At 42.0% G+C, this 17,099-nt stretch overlaps 1 protein-coding gene across 1 annotated transcript in view; it reads left to right on the forward strand.

Annotated features, from left to right (window-relative positions):
- Nucleotides 1-17,099, forward strand: part of RCOR1 (REST corepressor 1) — a gene marked incomplete at its 5' end in the record, with an annotated part of 147,248 nt that overhangs the window by 119,648 nt on the left and 10,501 nt on the right. The window contains 2 exon segments of the mRNA XM_006160086.3: nucleotides 4,734-4,812; nucleotides 9,089-9,283. Of these exon segments, the coding sequence (XP_006160148.2) occupies nucleotides 4,734-4,812; nucleotides 9,089-9,283 (274 nt within the window).

Consider the following 17,099-nt stretch of genomic DNA (forward strand, 5'->3'; position numbering starts at 1 on the left):
GAACTCCTTATGGTGCCAGCCTCAGAGCGCTCTGAGTCCTGCCTTCATCTACCTCTCCATCTTCGTCTTTTACTCCCCTCGCTTTGCAGTGGGGACCCATGCTCCTTTCTGCAGAGCAGCTTTTACATATACTGTTCCCTCCAAAATTTTCTTCCCCCTCTTGATATATTCATATTTTAGATCCTTCCTCAGAAAAAGCTCTGACTCCCTAGACCAGATTGGCCACCACCATCCTGCCTGAAAGAAGTGGAAGTGGTATATTCTCACACAGAGAAATGAGTTCAAGGGCTAGGAGGTGGCGTGGAGGGCCTACATGGCTAAATGTGTGCTTTGAGTCGACCTGGCAGCTTGCAAATCCCACTGCGCATGCGTGCGTGCGTGTGTGTGTGTGTGTGTGTGTGTGTGTGTGTGTGTGTGTTTGTGTGTACCCAAAATCCTGGGAAGAGAATAGAGAAGGGATTGTAGGATTGCAGAGTGGCCATTCACCTCCTAGGGGATGCTTTCTCACTTTCTCTCTCTCTCTTTTTCTCTCTTGGAGAGCACATGCACCTTATAGCAAAAAGAAAGAAAGGTTCTAGTCTCAACTCAGAGGTTTTGCTTTTATTTGCATAGGTGAGTTATCGATAGTTCTCTTTGTACATCCCTCCGGTTTTTATTTCTCAAGTCTAAAATGAAGATGTTCAGGGGAGGGAGGCCCAGCAGGTGGCATAGTGGTTAAGGTGCTAGACTTCCACATGACTGAGTATAGTTTGAGTCCCAGACCCTGCAGCGTCAAACTCAGGCTGGGCGTGTATATGTGTGTGTGCACACCCAAAATCCTAAGAGGAGAATGGAGGAAAAGCAGTTGTGCCCTAGCCATCCCTCCTGGGCGTTGATTTCCCGCTTTCTGTGTCTCTATGTCTCCTGTGAGCACATGTGCTCTGTAGCAAAAAAGCACTCTCAAATAAATAAATAAATCAGAAGGTGTGTGGGCTGACCCCATAGTGTGGCAGTTGAGCACTGTGTGCAGGGAGTTGTATCTCATGTGGCTGACCACATGCACTTTAGTTTTGGCAGGAGATACATTGGGCATGTTTGTGCCCCAGATCCTGATAGGATGGAGAAATGGAGGAAAGGGATTGCAGTGTTACCATGCCCAGCCGTGGAGTTCTTCCTCTCTCGCTCGTGTGTGTATGTGTGCTCTCTCTGTCTTTGTCTCTCTGTTTCTCTCTGGTAAGCATATGCTGCCTCTGGCATTACAGAATATAAATAAATTAAAAAAATGAAGATGCCTAAATTCTAGAAGGCAGTATGCAAATACAGCAGTTTTTGTGTTATGGTGGTAGAAATATGGTAGCTTATATAAACTATATTTTTGGGACCAGTAGATGGCATAATGGCTATGTCGCTGGACTCCCATGTAGTCGACGGTGGTTCAAGTCCTGGCCCCTGTGGCTTAAACTCATGCCGGGCACATGTCCGGGCGTGCCCAAGATCGTGAGAGGAGAATGGAGAAGAAGGGATTGCAGCGTGGCCATCCTCCCTGGGGGGGGTGATTTCTCACTGTCTCTCTGTCTTTCTCTGTCTTTCTGGCGAGTGCACACACCTTACAGCAAAAACCTCTCCAAAAAAATGTATATTTTCTACATTTTCTATACTATGTTTTTTAAATTATTTAATTTTATTTATTCATGAATTTTATTTATTCATTAATTTATTTTAACTTGACTAGAGAGAGACACAGAGAGAGAGAGAGAGAGAGAGAGAGAGAGGGAAAGTGAGAAAAGAAACGACCAGGCCCAGGACTCAAACCATGGTCAGCCATGTGAGAGTGCCCAGCGCCTTCGCGACCATGCCACCTGCTGGTTCCCTATACTATGTTATTTTTATGAATTAGTGATTCAAGATCAAATGAAGGGCATGAGCTATATGGTCCTCAAAATCCCTTCTTGGGGGGACCAGTAGTTGGCGTAATGGCTATCTTGCTGAACTCCCATGTAGTCGACCGCAGTTCAAATCCTAGACCCGGTTGCTTAAACTCATGTAGGCGCTTGTGCGTGCGTGCCCAAGATCCCGAGAGGAGGATGGAGAAGGGATTGCAGCGTGGCCATCCTCCCTGGGGGGTGATTTCTCGCTTTCTGTCTCTCTGTCTCTGTCTGGCGAGCGCATGCGCCCTATAGCAAAAACCTCTCCAAAAAAAATCCCTTCTTGGGACAGTATTTTATTATTTTAATTAAAAGACAGTAACATGTGAGAACATGTTGAGAGTTGTGCATCTCTTTTGGACAATTCAGACCTCTAAATTGAGTGTTTTTTTTTGTGGTTTTTTTGGGGGAGGTTGGTGTTGGTAGAGGTTTTTGCTATAGGGTGCATGCGCTCGCCAGACAGAGACAGAGAGACAGAAAGCGAGAAATCACCCCCCAGAGAGGATGGCCACACCGCAATCCCTTCTCCTCCATGCTCCTTTCTGGATCTTGGGCACGCATGCACATGCACCCGGCGTGAGTTTTAAGCCACCAGGTCTGGGACACGAATCGCGGTTGACTACGTGGGAGTCCAGCAACATAGCCATTACGCTAACTGCTGGTCCCTCTAAATTGGGTGTTAAGAATGTCTTCAAAGGGCCACCAAGTGGCATGGTGGTTAAGGTACTGGATTCCTATATGGTTGACCGTAGTTCGAGTACTAGACTTGACTGCTTGCTTTGTCACTCTCTCACTCTCTCTCTCTCCTCTCTCTCTCGTGAGTGCATGTGCCCTGTAGTAAATTTAAAAATAAATAATGATGATAAATAAAATAGAATAAATCATTCTTTAAAGGGGGCGGGGCAGCAGGTAGCCTGATGGTTAAGTCACTGGACTCCCACATGGCTGACTGGTTCAAGTCCCCAGCCTGAAAATCAGTCCAGGTACATGTGTATGTACATGCATACCCCAAATCCCAGGAGGCAAATGGAGGAAAAGGGATTACAGCATGATCATGTGCCTGGAGAGCGGGTGATTTCTCACTTCTCTCACAGTCTCTCTTTGCAAGCACATGGGCCCTATGTCAAAAACTTAAAAAAAAAAAAAAAAAGGTTGAGGGTTACCTCCAAAGCTCTTTCCAGCTGTAAAATTCTGTTAAAATTGTTGACTCTGATACATCTGCATACTTTTTACCTGCAACATACATAGTAGCCTATTTATATATAGATCAGTCTTTTTAAAGTTTTTAAAGTTCCCTACTGTGTTAGGTCCAATTTACTGTTCATAAATTAAATCTCTTACTACAAGCAGGTGCCATCCACTGAACAGTGATCAGAATACCATACTCTTGAGAATCAAGAGTCTGAAGTGGTAAGAGTGTCACTGGCACTGTCTGCTTACTGTGCCGGAGCCACTCTTCATAACTCTCCTCTGTGCCCTTGCACATGACCACCGTTCATATGTACGCTGTGAAGACGTATCAGACCAGGCAGCAGCACTGGCGTTTTTTTTTTTTGCTTTTGTTTCTTGTTTTTAGGTTTTTGCCATAGGGTGCATTTAGGAGACAGGCAGAGAAAGGGAAAGTGAGAAGTCACTCCTTCAGGGGGAATGGCCTCACCACATTCCTTTCTCCTCCATTCTCCTTTTGGCCTTTTGGGCCCCAGTGTGATTTTCAGGCCGCCAGGTCTGGAGCGCGAACCATGTTCAGCCATGTGGGAATCCATCACCTTAACCACCATGCCACCTGCTAGCCCAGAGATTCTTTTTCTTTTTTTTTTTAAAAGGCGTATTTAATTTTATTTACTATTGTTATTATTACCTTTAATTTGCTGAAGGACACATGCGCTCATCAAGGAAAGACAGAGGGACAGAGAGGGGGAAAATGAGAAAGCAAGCTGCCTGGTCTGGGGCTTTAACCACAGTTGGCCATGTGGGAGCCAGCTCCTTAATTACCACACCACCAGCTTACCCCAAGATTGTTCATTTTTAACATGTCCATGAAAGTAATGGCAGGGCCCTGTCAGAATCCTCTCACCCCAGGCACTTTCTTCTGTAGAACTTTGTGCCACCCTGGTGGTGGATGGGGAGGAAGTACAGGTCGAGGTGTGGCCCCCAGTGGTTCCCGTGGCTGAGTGGGAAGCTGGCCTTGAAGGCCTCAGTGCTCTGCCGCCACCGCCATGTGGTGGGCTAGAACTGCAGAGAACTGAGACTGGCGTCCTGACTTCTGTGAGATTTTGCTCTCTTGTTTTTTTCAAGTACATGTGATGATTTGTGCAGAAACGAAGTATTTTGAAGAGTCACAGCAATGAAGTTTTTGTTGTTGTTTATTTAATTTGAAAACATCAGTTATCCAGACTTCAGGTTTTTTTAAATAGAAAAGGAATCAAAAATGGGTTATTGGCAAGTTCACTCCCTGTGTTGTAGAACTTAAGGCACCTGCAGTTTTTCAGGTATGTGTAATGATCGTGCCCTAGCCCTTCAGTAGGTGATTATGGGGGATAGAGTCAATGTCTTTCAAACTCAGTATTTCCAGTTGCAGGTGGGAAAGGCACTTTACAAACGGGTTCTGTACTTGTTTGTAATTTAAAGACCTACTTCAATAGTTTGGCATCACTGAAAGTAAAAGTAATTCATATTACTCTAACTGATTGTTAAATGTTTTATTTCAGCAATCTGAAAGCATGCTAAATTTACATTAACTTTGTCATTAAATAAGTTTATTGCTTACAATTGTATATTTAATAGAATTAGTACAAAATTATCTTTCAGTAACTTGTTCTTGTCTTCCAGTGAGGATGAACTGGAAGAAACAAATGGAAATAACCCCATTGACATTGAGGTTGATCAAAACAAGGAAAGCAAAAAGGAGGTATTTTTCCCCCTAGTATTATTTAGGCAAATAAATGTTATTACTAGTTCCATAAATAAAACATTTCCTCTGGTTTGTTCAACTTTATATAGCAAGTAATATGTGCAGAGCATTATGGTAGGACTTCTTAAAGAATACTAACTTTGCTTTATAGAACCTAGAATTTTGTTTGCCAAGAAATTTCAGTAAAGGAAACCTTAAAGGAAAACTTACTATTGATAAGTGAAGATTTTTGTATGGGGTCACGATCATCACTGACTTCCTTCTTAAACCGTTATCTCAATAGTGCAGAGAACGGCAGCAGGGAGGCCCAGGCTCCTCTTGCCTGCTTTATAGCCTCTGTTCTAGCTGTGGCGTCCTCAGGGCTCTGCCCACAGTGGGTCATGAGGTGACTAAGGTGGCTACTAGGAGTGGCCATACTTGGTGCACGCCTCTCCTTACACAGACGTGAGGGCTTTTTGCCCAGTGATTGTTGAATCACTCACATGTAAAAATAATTATGCAAGAGATTTTTAGGCTCTGGATTCTGGGGCCCTGCAGTCCCTACAGTTGGATGTATAATGACTTTTAAGGTATTTATATAGGCGTTTTTGTGAAGGCAAAGTATACTATACCTAAAATGCTCATAGTTCTTTATCCCCCCAAAGTATGAGAATAATTACTACAATATAAGCAAAAATCTGAAGGTTCTGGACATCTAAATTACATCAGTAATATGTCCTTTTTATATGCAAAGTAAGAAATACAGCTAAACAAAAGAAGAAAATTTAAATGGTTTATAATATTAATACTCATACTCACTAAAGGTGCTTTTCCCAGTCAGTTTTCTCTGTAAAATGTATATGCCTATATAACATAATATGCCTATGTTCTAAATTTACTCACTGTTAAAAAAATAATAGAATGGAATCTTACTATGTTATTTCTATAGCTTTTAACATTTGAACACATTTATGGCAGATATAAATATATATATATAATTTCAGCAATCTGAAAGCATGCTAAATTTACATTAACTTTGTCATTAAATAAGTTTATTGCTTACAATTGTATATTTAATAGAATTAGTACAAAATTATCTTTCAGTAACTTGTTCTTGTCTTCCAGTGAGGATGAACTGGAAGAAACAAATGGAAATAACCCCATTGACATTGAGGTTGATCAAAACAAGGAAAGCAAAAAGGAGGTATTTTTCCCCCTAGTATTATTTAGGCAAATAAATGTTATTACTAGTTCCATAAATAAAACATTTCCTCTGGTTTGTTCAACTTTATATAGCAAGTAATATGTGCAGAGCATTATGGTAGGACTTCTTAAAGAATACTAACTTTGCTTTATAGAACCTAGAATTTTGTTTGCCAAGAAATTTCAGTAAAGGAAACCTTAAAGGAAAACTTACTATTGATAAGTGAAGATTTTTGTATGGGGTCACGATCATCACTGACTTCCTTCTTAAACCGTTATCTCAATAGTGCAGAGAACGGCAGCAGGGAGGCCCAGGCTCCTCTTGCCTGCTTTATAGCCTCTGTTCTAGCTGTGGCGTCCTCAGGGCTCTGCCCACAGTGGGTCATGAGGTGACTAAGGTGGCTACTAGGAGTGGCCATACTTGGTGCACGCCTCTCCTTACACAGACGTGAGGGCTTTTTGCCCAGTGATTGTTGAATCACTCACATGTAAAAATAATTATGCAAGAGATTTTTAGGCTCTGGATTCTGGGGCCCTGCAGTCCCTACAGTTGGATGTATAATGACTTTTAAGGTATTTATATAGGCGTTTTTGTGAAGGCAAAGTATACTATACCTAAAATGCTCATAGTTCTTTATCCCCCCAAAGTATGAGAATAATTATGACAATATAAGCAAAAATCTGAAGGTTCTGGACATCTAAATTACATCAGTAATATGTCCTTTTTATATGCAAAGTAAGAAATACAGCTAAACAAAAGAAGAAAATTTAAATGGTTTATAATATTAATACTCATACTCACTAAAGGTGCTTTTCCCAGTCAGTTTTCTCTGTAAAATGTATATGCCTATATAACATAATATGCCTATGTTCTAAATTTACTCACTGTTAAAAAAATAATAGAATGGAATCTTACTATGTTATTTCTATAGCTTTTAACATTTGAACACATTTATGGCAGATATAAATATATATATATATATAGTTATAATTCAGTCATATGAACCTTTTGTAATTGAGTTATTAATTAATCCCATATGGATTTCTGTATTACTAATTTCTCCAACTTTTGCTGTTATAAACAACGCTGAATTGATAATCACTTAACTAAATGCTTATGTGCTTATCTTTTTACGTTAGAATTCATTTCTTGAGGGACCAGCAGATGGCCTAAGGGTTACGTCGCTGGACTCCCATGTAGTTGACCGCGGTTCGAGTCTCGGACCCAGTGGCTTAAAATACTCCTGGTGCATGTGGCGTGCATGATCCCAAGAGGAGACGTAGGAGAAGGGATTGCAGCATGGCCATCCCCCCTGGGGGGTGATTTCTTGCTTTCTGTCTCTGTCTCTCTAGTGAAAGTACACGCCCTGTAGCAAAATCTCTTAGAAAAAAGAAAGAAAGAATTCATTCCTTGAAGTTGATTGAGTCAATGTGGTCTACATCTTTTTAAGACTTCTCTTGTATATACCAGCAAATTAGAAATCGATAATTCTTAGTGGATGGCACTCTTACTGGTGATTTACATGAGTGCTCAAATAAAATGATCCTGAGGGCTAGCCGAATCAGATTATTTAGGAAATCATATTGTATTTGGAGTTTTTAGTAAGCTTTGTTTTGATGTAATTTGTTAGGTTCTTCAATGGAGCATTGTAAATGTAAGAAAAAAGACTTGAATTTTAATCTCAATTTCTGTAATTCTTATTTATATAACACAATTTTCAATTCAGGAAGAAAAATAGTTAAATCTAAGTTTTTTTAAGTACTGAAATGTTATTGAAAGACACATTGTCCAGAGATGACCTTTGTTATTCAACAGAGTGCTATATATATTTATTACCCCCAGTATTTTACTACGCTCTTGCCACTTTTCATAAAGTTATCACTGCATCTTAGCTTGCATTGTCTTTTATCTCAGTCTTTTAAAACAGGAAGCAAAAAGCCTTAACATTATTTTCAGCCTTATCAGTGAATGTTAATACCCTATCAAGATGAGATGATGAACGATTTAAGACACTTCTTGTTCTTAAAATGAGTACCATTAAGATGAAAGCCTTTCTTTATTAAGATTTTACGATTTCATTTCTGAAGTTTTGGTTTTAGAGAAAACACCTTTAAAAATTAGCAGGAGTTATGAATTTCTAAATGGGAGCTTTTTTTTTTTTTAAAGAGCAAACTACAAGTTGACCTAAAAGTTGTGTTGTTCAAAAGGAAAGGCTATGTAAAAAACAAAAGGGACCAGCAGTTGGCGTAATGGCTATGTCACTGGACTCCCATATAGTCAACCACGGTTCGAGTCCCAGATCTGGTGGCTTAAACTTATGCTGGGTGCATGTGCGTGCATGCCCAAGATCCCGAGAGGAGAATGGAGAAGGGATTGCAGCATGGCCATCCCCCCAGGAAGTAATTTCTCCCTTTCTGTCTTTCTGTCCCTCTCTGTCTTTCTGGTGAGCGCACGTGCCCTATAGCATAAACCTCACCAAAAAAATGAACAAAAAGGCTGTGTGAAAAATATCTGTTAACCAGCCTGTCTCTGTCTTCAGGCCCTTTTTCACCTCCCAGTTTCTAATGACCACACCTCTTTCTATGGAGTTTATATTTCATAATGGGAAGAGTTAGGAATTACTTAGGGATCTTTGTACATGTGTAGAATCATTTTCTTTTTCTTTCTGTGGTCATTTTTCCATCTTTATTGCTAGGGTCTGCTATTAGGATAAATTAGCTCCTCAATCCTTTATACACAGATAAACACACATCTGTGTATCTGTACACATACGGGCACAAAGCCCATCAGAGATTATGGATTTTTTGTCTTTCTGTGTTACTGCAGGAAGCTGAAAATGCTTATTAGAGGCTTAAAGTGATAGAGTAAGGATTTATTGTATAAGAAGGAAGTAGAGTATAGTTTGAAAGATTGAGCCAAAATTCAGTAGTCAAAAGTTTTTGTCAACTGCATATGAGAATTTGTAGATGGCAATTTTGATATGGAATGGTATTTGTGATATATTATTTGGTACCATGTTAGGGAAATACGCTTATTACTATTCGTTTGACATTTTAATCTTTTCCTTTATCAAATATGTCTATAATGCAGGTTCCCCCTACTGAGACAGTTCCTCAGGTCAAGAAAGAAAAACACAGCACACAAGCTAAAAACAGAGCAAAAAGGAAACCTCCGAAAGGAATGTTTCTTTCTCAAGAAGATGTGGAGGCTGTTTCTGCCAACGCCACTGCTGCTACCACAGTGCTCAGACAACTGGACATGGAATTAGTTTCAATCAAACGACAGGTATCCTGGAGCCATACCTGGGTGAAAGAGCTACGTAGCCTTTTTGGGGGTGTTCTCAAGTAAACTTCTGTCTGGATCACTCATTCCCAGGTTCCTCACTCATCTCCTGGAAGATGGCTGTTAATTTTGATTTTTAAATAAGAGTCTTTTTGTATGCTCATTTCTTTTATTTATTTCTTTTAAGAGAGACAGACAGAAAGTAAGAAACCAGCTCCCAATGGAGATGGCCACACCACAATCCTTTCTCTTCCATTTTTCTCTCGGCATTTTGGAACACACACACACACACACATGCCTGGTGTGAGCTTAAGCTGCTGGGTCTGGGACTCCAGCCTCAGTCTACTGCATGAGAGTCCAGGGAAGTAACCATTATACCATCTGCTAGTCCCATGGGTTTTTTTTTTTTAATTAATGCTTTAATGAATTAATGTTCATTTGGTAGTTTGCTACACAGTACGTGCACTCACTGGGAACAGACAGAGAAAGTGAGAATGGCCATGCCACAGTCCCTTCTCCATCCTCCTCTCCGGATTTTAGGCATACACATGTCTAATGTGACTTTAAAGCTGCTGGGGCCTGGCCTCCATCCATGTAGTTGCCCCTGTGCGATCCCACCGTCTGAACCTCCATACCACCTGCTGGCACACGTCCATTCATTCATTTTTTTTCTTGCTTTCATTTTTTTTTTTAATTGCCAGAGAGAGGATGTGTTCACCAGAGAGAAACAGAAGGAGAGGGAGAAAGCACCTCCTCACCATGGGACGTGGTCATGCCACAATCCCTTCTCTTCCGTTTTTCCATCTCTTTGGGATTTGGGGCACATATGCACACGTGTCCTGCATGTTTATCATGCCACCAGGTCCAAGCTTTTGATCAGCCATGTGAGATCTTGCTCTCTCAACCACTAGATTATGGGCCAGCCTCCCCACCCTTTTTAAAATTTTATACAAACAAAAATAATTTGATAAGAGTTCTTGTGTGTCTAGCTTTCAACATGAGATTTATCTGTGTCATCTAGAGCTATTATTCTTGTCTATCTTTTTTCATTGCTATGTAAATACAGAGTATCCACTTTATTGTTAGGATACATTTGTGTTGTGTCCTTTTACGGGGTAATTATGAATAGTACTTCTGCGAACATTGTTTTATATGACTGCGTATGCATTGTATCAGTATCTTCGCTGGGCCCATCTCTGTGTATCCCTCAGAGTAGAGTTACTGAGTGATGATGGAGTGCGCATACACTAGCATTAGAAGATAATGTCAAACAGTTTTGAGACGCAGTCCTGCCAGTTTATGTGAGTTTTGGTTGCATCATGTCAGAGTTTTGCAACTGCAACCCTGTTGACATTTAGGCTGTCCTCTGCATTGTAAGATGTTCATCAGTATCTGTGGCCATAACTACTTGATGTTAGTTGTGCCTCCTCTGCCTCCCCCCATAGAAATGCTCCCTAGCATTGCTAGATTACCCTGAGGAGCAGAAATGACCCTGTTGAGAACCACTGCCCTTACATTATTACTGACACCTGGCCAGGCTTCTAAACTTCAGCTGTTTTAGTGAGGTTTACTGTTCTGTTTTTGCCAGAGTGTGTGCCTTTATGAGAGAGACAGTGAGGGGGAGGAAATGAGAAATCACCTCTGAGGGGACGGCCACACCATAATCCCTTCTCCTCCTGGGATCTTGGGCATGCACGCTTGTGTACCCGGCATGATTTTCAAGCCTCTAGGTTTGGGACTCAGAACTCAGACTGCGGTTAGCCATGTGGGAGTACAGTGCCTTAACGACCATTCCTCTTGCTGGCCCTCTTGTGGGTGGTGGTGTTTTTTTTGGGTTTTTGTTTTTTGTTTGTTTGTTTTTTTTTATTTTATTACAGAGATTTTTGCTATAGGGCATGTGCACTCACCAGAGAGACCGAAAGCCAGAAATCATGCCCCAGGGGTTGGCTGCGCTGCAGTCCCCTCTCCAGTCTCCTTCTGGGTTTTGGGGCACACACACATACATGCCCAGCATGAGTTTTAAGCCTCCAGGTCCGGGACTCGAACCACAGTCGACTGCTTGAGTCCAGTGACGTAACGATTACACCATCTACTGGTCCCTCTAGTGGGTTTTTAATGTTACCTCATTGTACTTTTTAGAGATTTTTGCTATAAGATGTGTGTACTCACCAGGGAAATGGGAGAAAGTGAGAAATCACCTCCCAGAGGGGTGGCTGTGTTGCAGTCCCTTCTCCGTTCTTTCAGGATTTGGGCATACACACACATGTGCCCAGCATGAGTTTCAAGCCATTAGATCCAGGACTCGAACTGCAGTCCATCACATGAGAGTCCAGCACCTCACCTACTGTGCCACCTACTGGCCCCTCATTGTACTTTCTATCTGTAGTTCCTTGCCGACTAATGCAGTCTTTCACCTTTTTGTCTGTGTTGGCCATTTGGATGGATATCTTCTGTACAGTGTGACTAGTCAAGTCTTTTTTTCCTAACAGTTATGTGCTTAACTTTTTAAATTTATTACCACTAATTTTTTTTTAATTCACCAGAGAGAGAGGAAGAGAGGGAAAGTGAGAAAGCCAGCTGCTAGGTCCAGTACTCGAACCATGGTCAGCCATGTGGGAGTCCAGCACCTCAACCACAATGCCACCTGCCGGCCCCAGATTGTATGTTTTCTCAGAGATATATACAGAAGCTCTTTAATCAGGTTCTGAGCTTTTTTGTTTTTAATTTGCTATAGGGCACATATGGCCTTTGCCATAGAGAGAAAGAGAAAGTCCCCACATACCACCAGGACAGCCATGCTACAATCCCTTCTTCTCCATTCCCCTCTCAGGATTTTGGGCATGCACACTCATGTGCCTGGCGCATTCCCAAAGCCATTGGGTCAAGACTGGAACCATGCAGCTGACTACATGGAATCCAGCCTCCCCACCCATCATAGTACTGGCAGGCCCCTCGATTGTTATTTACAACTATTTGTATTTTAAATAATTATTGTCCATTCTGTGGCTTCCCTTTTTAATTTCTTGAATGGTGTCTTTTTTTTTTTTTTTTTTTTTTTCAAAATTCCCTGGGGGATTTTTTCCTTTCTATTTTCACTGTAGGGTGCGTGCGCTCGCCAGACAGACAGAGAGAGACATAGAGACAGAGAAAGCGAGAAATCACCCCCCAGGGGGGATGGGCACGCACGCACACGCGCCCGGCGTGAGTTTTAAGCCACCGGGTCCGGGACACGAACCGCGGTCAACTAAGTGGGAGTCCAGCGACATAGCCATTACACTAACTGCTGGTTCCCAAATAGTGTCTTTTAATGAAGAGAAATTTCAATTATTTTTTTAAGAGGGTTTTTTTTTTTGCTTTGGAGCACATGCACTCGCTAGAAAGACAGAGAGACAGAAAGTGAGAAATCACCCTGGGAGGGATCGCCACACCGCAATCCCTTCTCCTCCATTTTCCTCTCAGGATTTGGGCATGCATACATACACAACTGGCGTGAGTTTTAAGATGCCAGGTCCAGGGACTCACACCACAGTCAACTACATGGGAGTCCAGTGATAGAACCATTACACCATCTGCTGGTCCCCAGAAATTTTAATTTTATGGTAGTTCACTTTCTCAGTTGTCATCTCTGGTGTTTAAGTTTTCTTTGAAACCTTTTCCAAAGTCACAGATATTTTCTCTTTTATGTTTTGAACTGTGATCCACTTAGAAATGTTTTCCATGCCTGTTGTGTAGGATGAGTATTCGCTGCTGCTGCTGTTTCTCATGGTGGCTCTTTCGCAAGTACTCTACTGAAAACCTAGCCTTTCCCTGCTGCATGACTCAGGGCCTTGCTTTAAATCCATTGATTAGATCACTATGGATCTGGTGTGGGGTTCTCACTGTTCCTTCGGTCTGTTTGTCCATTTTTCACCAATACATACTGTCCTGACTTTCTATACTTTATGAATTTAGATGTCTGGAAGTATAAGTCCTTTGAGATTGTCTTGATATTTGGCCCTTTGTATTTTTCATTTAAAATTTGGAGTTACTTCCTTAGTTTCCAGAAAAATAATTCTGCTAGAGTTTTGATTTGGATTGTATTGCATCTACCAGTCAAAATAGACTCCTGCCATCTTTGAGTCTTCTCCCCAATGAGCATGCTATGTCCCTCTGCTCGCCTGGTGCTTTACTTCCAGTGTTTTGTCATTTGCTGTGTACAGGGCTTGTACAGCCCTTTATTAGAGTAATTCATAGATACTTGGTACTTTCTTGGTGCACTCATAAAAAAAGAGATTTTTGTTATAGGGCATATTCACTTACCAGAGAGACAGAAAGTGAGAAATCACCCCTCACCCCCCAGGGGGATGGCCACATCACAATCCCTTCTCCTCCATTCTCCTCTCGGGGTCTTGGGCACACATGCACACATGCCCAGTGTGAATTTAAGCCGCCAGGTCCGGTACTCGAACTGGTTTGACTACATGGGAGTCCAGTGACATAACCATTGTGCCATTCACTGGTCTCAAGGGTACTGTTTTTAAAATTATCTTTTGTAATTATTTCTGCCTACCATGTAGAAATGGCTTACTATTTTGGTCTGAAGCACAGTACACCTAAACTGAAAACAAAGTGTAGCCGCCTAGTGTTACATTTTCTTTATAGTGTTCTCTGTCTCTCTCTTTCTGTCTCAAATTTTTTCAGAAAAGTACCAGCAAATTGTAGACGAACAGTTTATTCGAAGGTTTTGCTGCTTTTGACTTGTTAATCTTGACAGTTTGTTTAGAAGGCTTAAGGGAATCCAGTTGTCCTTTTACACATAAAAAGATGGGGTGCTGTGGACCCTGCCTTTCTTCTGGTTTAGGAGGACAGCACAGAACAAGACTGAGTACCCCACAGAATCAGAGGATCATCATCCTGTCTTTTTTTCTCGTGCAGCTGGGCTGTAATCTCAGGAGAATCACTTAATCTTTCTGGACCTCTTTTCTAATGAGGAGTTTAATCTTTGCCTGCCTGATCTCACAGAATCCGCCAGGGCTGCGGGTTGAGAGCCCTCTGAGCTCTGTGCGGGAGGACCTGGCTCTGAGGAGGGCTGTGTGCTCTCCTCATGTTCTCCTCTTCCTCTACAAGGGGCTCAGCTTCCTCTCCGCTGAGTGACTTCCTGTGGCTGCTCTTTGATGTTAATATGTTGAAGGGAGAAGAGAAGCCCCCATCTACAGCAGTGTTTCTGACTCCATAGTTGGAAGATGAAAGAGTCCTTGGTTTTCAGGGCAGGGTCAAGATCATGAATTCTTTAAAATTGTAATGTTAAAGATTTCACTGTTTTGAAAAGAAAGGACTTACAGTCTAACCTAATAAGAGAGAGCTAAGTGGTTGCTTTCCACAGCTTTTAGGGCTCCACTGGAGTGGACACATGGCAGATAGGTCGCAGCTGACATTTATTCTGGCTGCCCACACCTGCTGGGGTGGGCCACAGAAACAACATGCCTGCAAATAGCAGGAGCCCTGAGAGCCCTTCCATGACTAGGGATTTATTTTTCTCAAGTAGCAAGAAGTCCCAACATTAGTGGTTGCTGGCATCTGTCTATTTGTTCTTGATGCTCTTGGGGACTCGGGTTCCACTCTCTTGCCCTGGCTTACTGGCTTCCATCATTCCATCAGGTTCACTGTTCGTGTGGGAAGCTGTAGGAGCTGTTTTATAACCTTCACATCTGCAGTCAGGGCAGTAAGAAGAGGAGGTGGACGCAGAGCTAACCTTTCTGTCCCTTGTAACAGGAAGACCAAAAGCCTTACCAGAATCTCCTAGCTGCCTTTTACCTGCAATTGCATTGTGTGTTGCTCCTCCCAGCTTCAAGGACATTGTCAGCCTCTGTCCAAGACAGTCACAAGACCAGTGCTGGGACATCCGCTGTATCTGCCAGTGCCCAGTGCATGTTTTGGTAGATCTTTGAATGGAGAGTAACGTGATCTGGTGTTGGGAGCCGCTGTAGGTACCGTAAATAGAGAAAGAGGAAGTCAAGTCTGACCAGAGGGCTAGGTGCTGCCCCATTCCACATGGATTGCCTTTTTCTTTTTGACTTGTTTTTTCTTCACATGCTGATCACTTTTGTATTCTGTTTCTTTCTTTGGTGGGGGGGCATTTGCTATAGGGCGCACACACTCACCAGAGAGACAGACAGAAAGCCAGAAATCACCCCCCAGGGGGGATGGCCGTGCCATAATCCCTTCTCCTCCATTCGCCTCTCAGGATCTTGAGCACACATGCACACATGCCCGGCATGAGTTTTAAGCTGCCGGGTCTGGGACTCAAACCTCAGTCAACTATGTGAGTGTCCAGCGATGTAACCATTATACCATCTGCTGATCCCTGTAACCTGTTTCTTACCCAGCTTCTTCTACTCTGGTTTCCTTTTCATTTTACATGATGCAGGCAACCAGTCCCTTTTTTATTCTGATTAATAAAAACACTGGATATTTCTGATATGGAAAATGAATCAGAAATGGAGGTGAAGGCTAATGAGAACTTAGGCTAACTTTAGGTTCAGAATTTGTTTTGCATTTGATATCAGTGCTTGTCTGTCTGTTGAGTTGAGACAAAATATGTGTTAACACATTGATCTTCATGGAAGATGCATATTTTCAATAACCATGTAATACGTACTCAGTTTTATACCATCTATGAACAACTGACTAGAGTGAAGAGGCCCTGACTTTTGAGAATCTGCTTATTCTCTGTTAGAAGTTTCTAAGTCTCGTTTTTAGCATAAAGAGAATTTGGCGAACATACTCTTGAGTACCCTGCAGGATTTTATGGGTTTTAGTAATTGAAAGACCACTAGGCAAGAACCAAGATTGTGCCTGTCTGAGGTGGTAGATAGCAGCCACATGTGGTTGTTTACATTTAGATTAATGAAAATTGAGAACATTAAAAATTCAGTCCCTCAAGGCCAGCAGGTGGCATGGTGGTTAAGGGCGCTGGACTACCACATGTCTGACCGAGGCTCAAGTCCTGGACCTGGCAGCTTGCTTTCTCACTTTCTCTCTCTCTCTCGTTCTCGCTGTCTCGCTCTCTCTCTCTCTCTCTCTCGCTCTGTCCCTCTCTGGTCAAATTAAATAAATAAAATAAAGTTAAATAAAATAATTTTTTAAAAATGTAGTCCCTCAGCCACACGAGCCTTGTTTTACATGGCTAATGGCGACCCTAACATCACAGTGTAAGACATTACCATCTTCACAGGGCATGGGGTCTGGTGGACGATGCTGCTGAGAGCTTGGTGTTACTAAGAACTTTGTCTTGTGAGGAAAGTTCTAATACCAGTTTATTTTCTTTTGATGTTTACCTTCCAAAACATCATAAATTAGAGCAAATTTGAATAAATCAGGGTCCTCATTTTTGGTTTTATTGTAGAGTAAATTTTGTGTGCATGTTTCTCTTATTTTTCTCCTCAGTTGTCTTTCTGTTTTAGCATTAATGCTAGAGAATTTGGAGTGGGCTCTATTTCTGGCAAGTTCTGAGGCACAAAATAATGGCAAATTGGGCCAGACTCTTTCCTTACAGCTGATCTTACATGGCCACTTCTTGTTTTTTGTTGTTGTTTGTTTGTTTTTTAATTGCCAGAGGACACATGCCCTAGCCAGAGAGAGTCGGAGACAGGAGGAAGGGAGAGGGAGAAAGGTACCCCCTAGTGGAGCAAGGTCACACCAGTTCTTTCTCTGTCCATTTCTGTTGGGATTTTGAGCATACATGCTTTGCCACTGGCATGTTTTTCAAGCTTCCGGAGTCAGGATTTGAACCATGGTTGGCCATGTGGGATCTGGCTTCCTTTTATTTATTTTTTTCTCC

This window comes from Tupaia chinensis, unplaced genomic scaffold (genome assembly GCF_000334495.1).
Source record: "Tupaia chinensis unplaced genomic scaffold, TupChi_1.0 Scaffold000671_2, whole genome shotgun sequence".
Taxonomy (NCBI): Eukaryota; Metazoa; Chordata; class Mammalia; order Scandentia; family Tupaiidae; genus Tupaia; species Tupaia belangeri.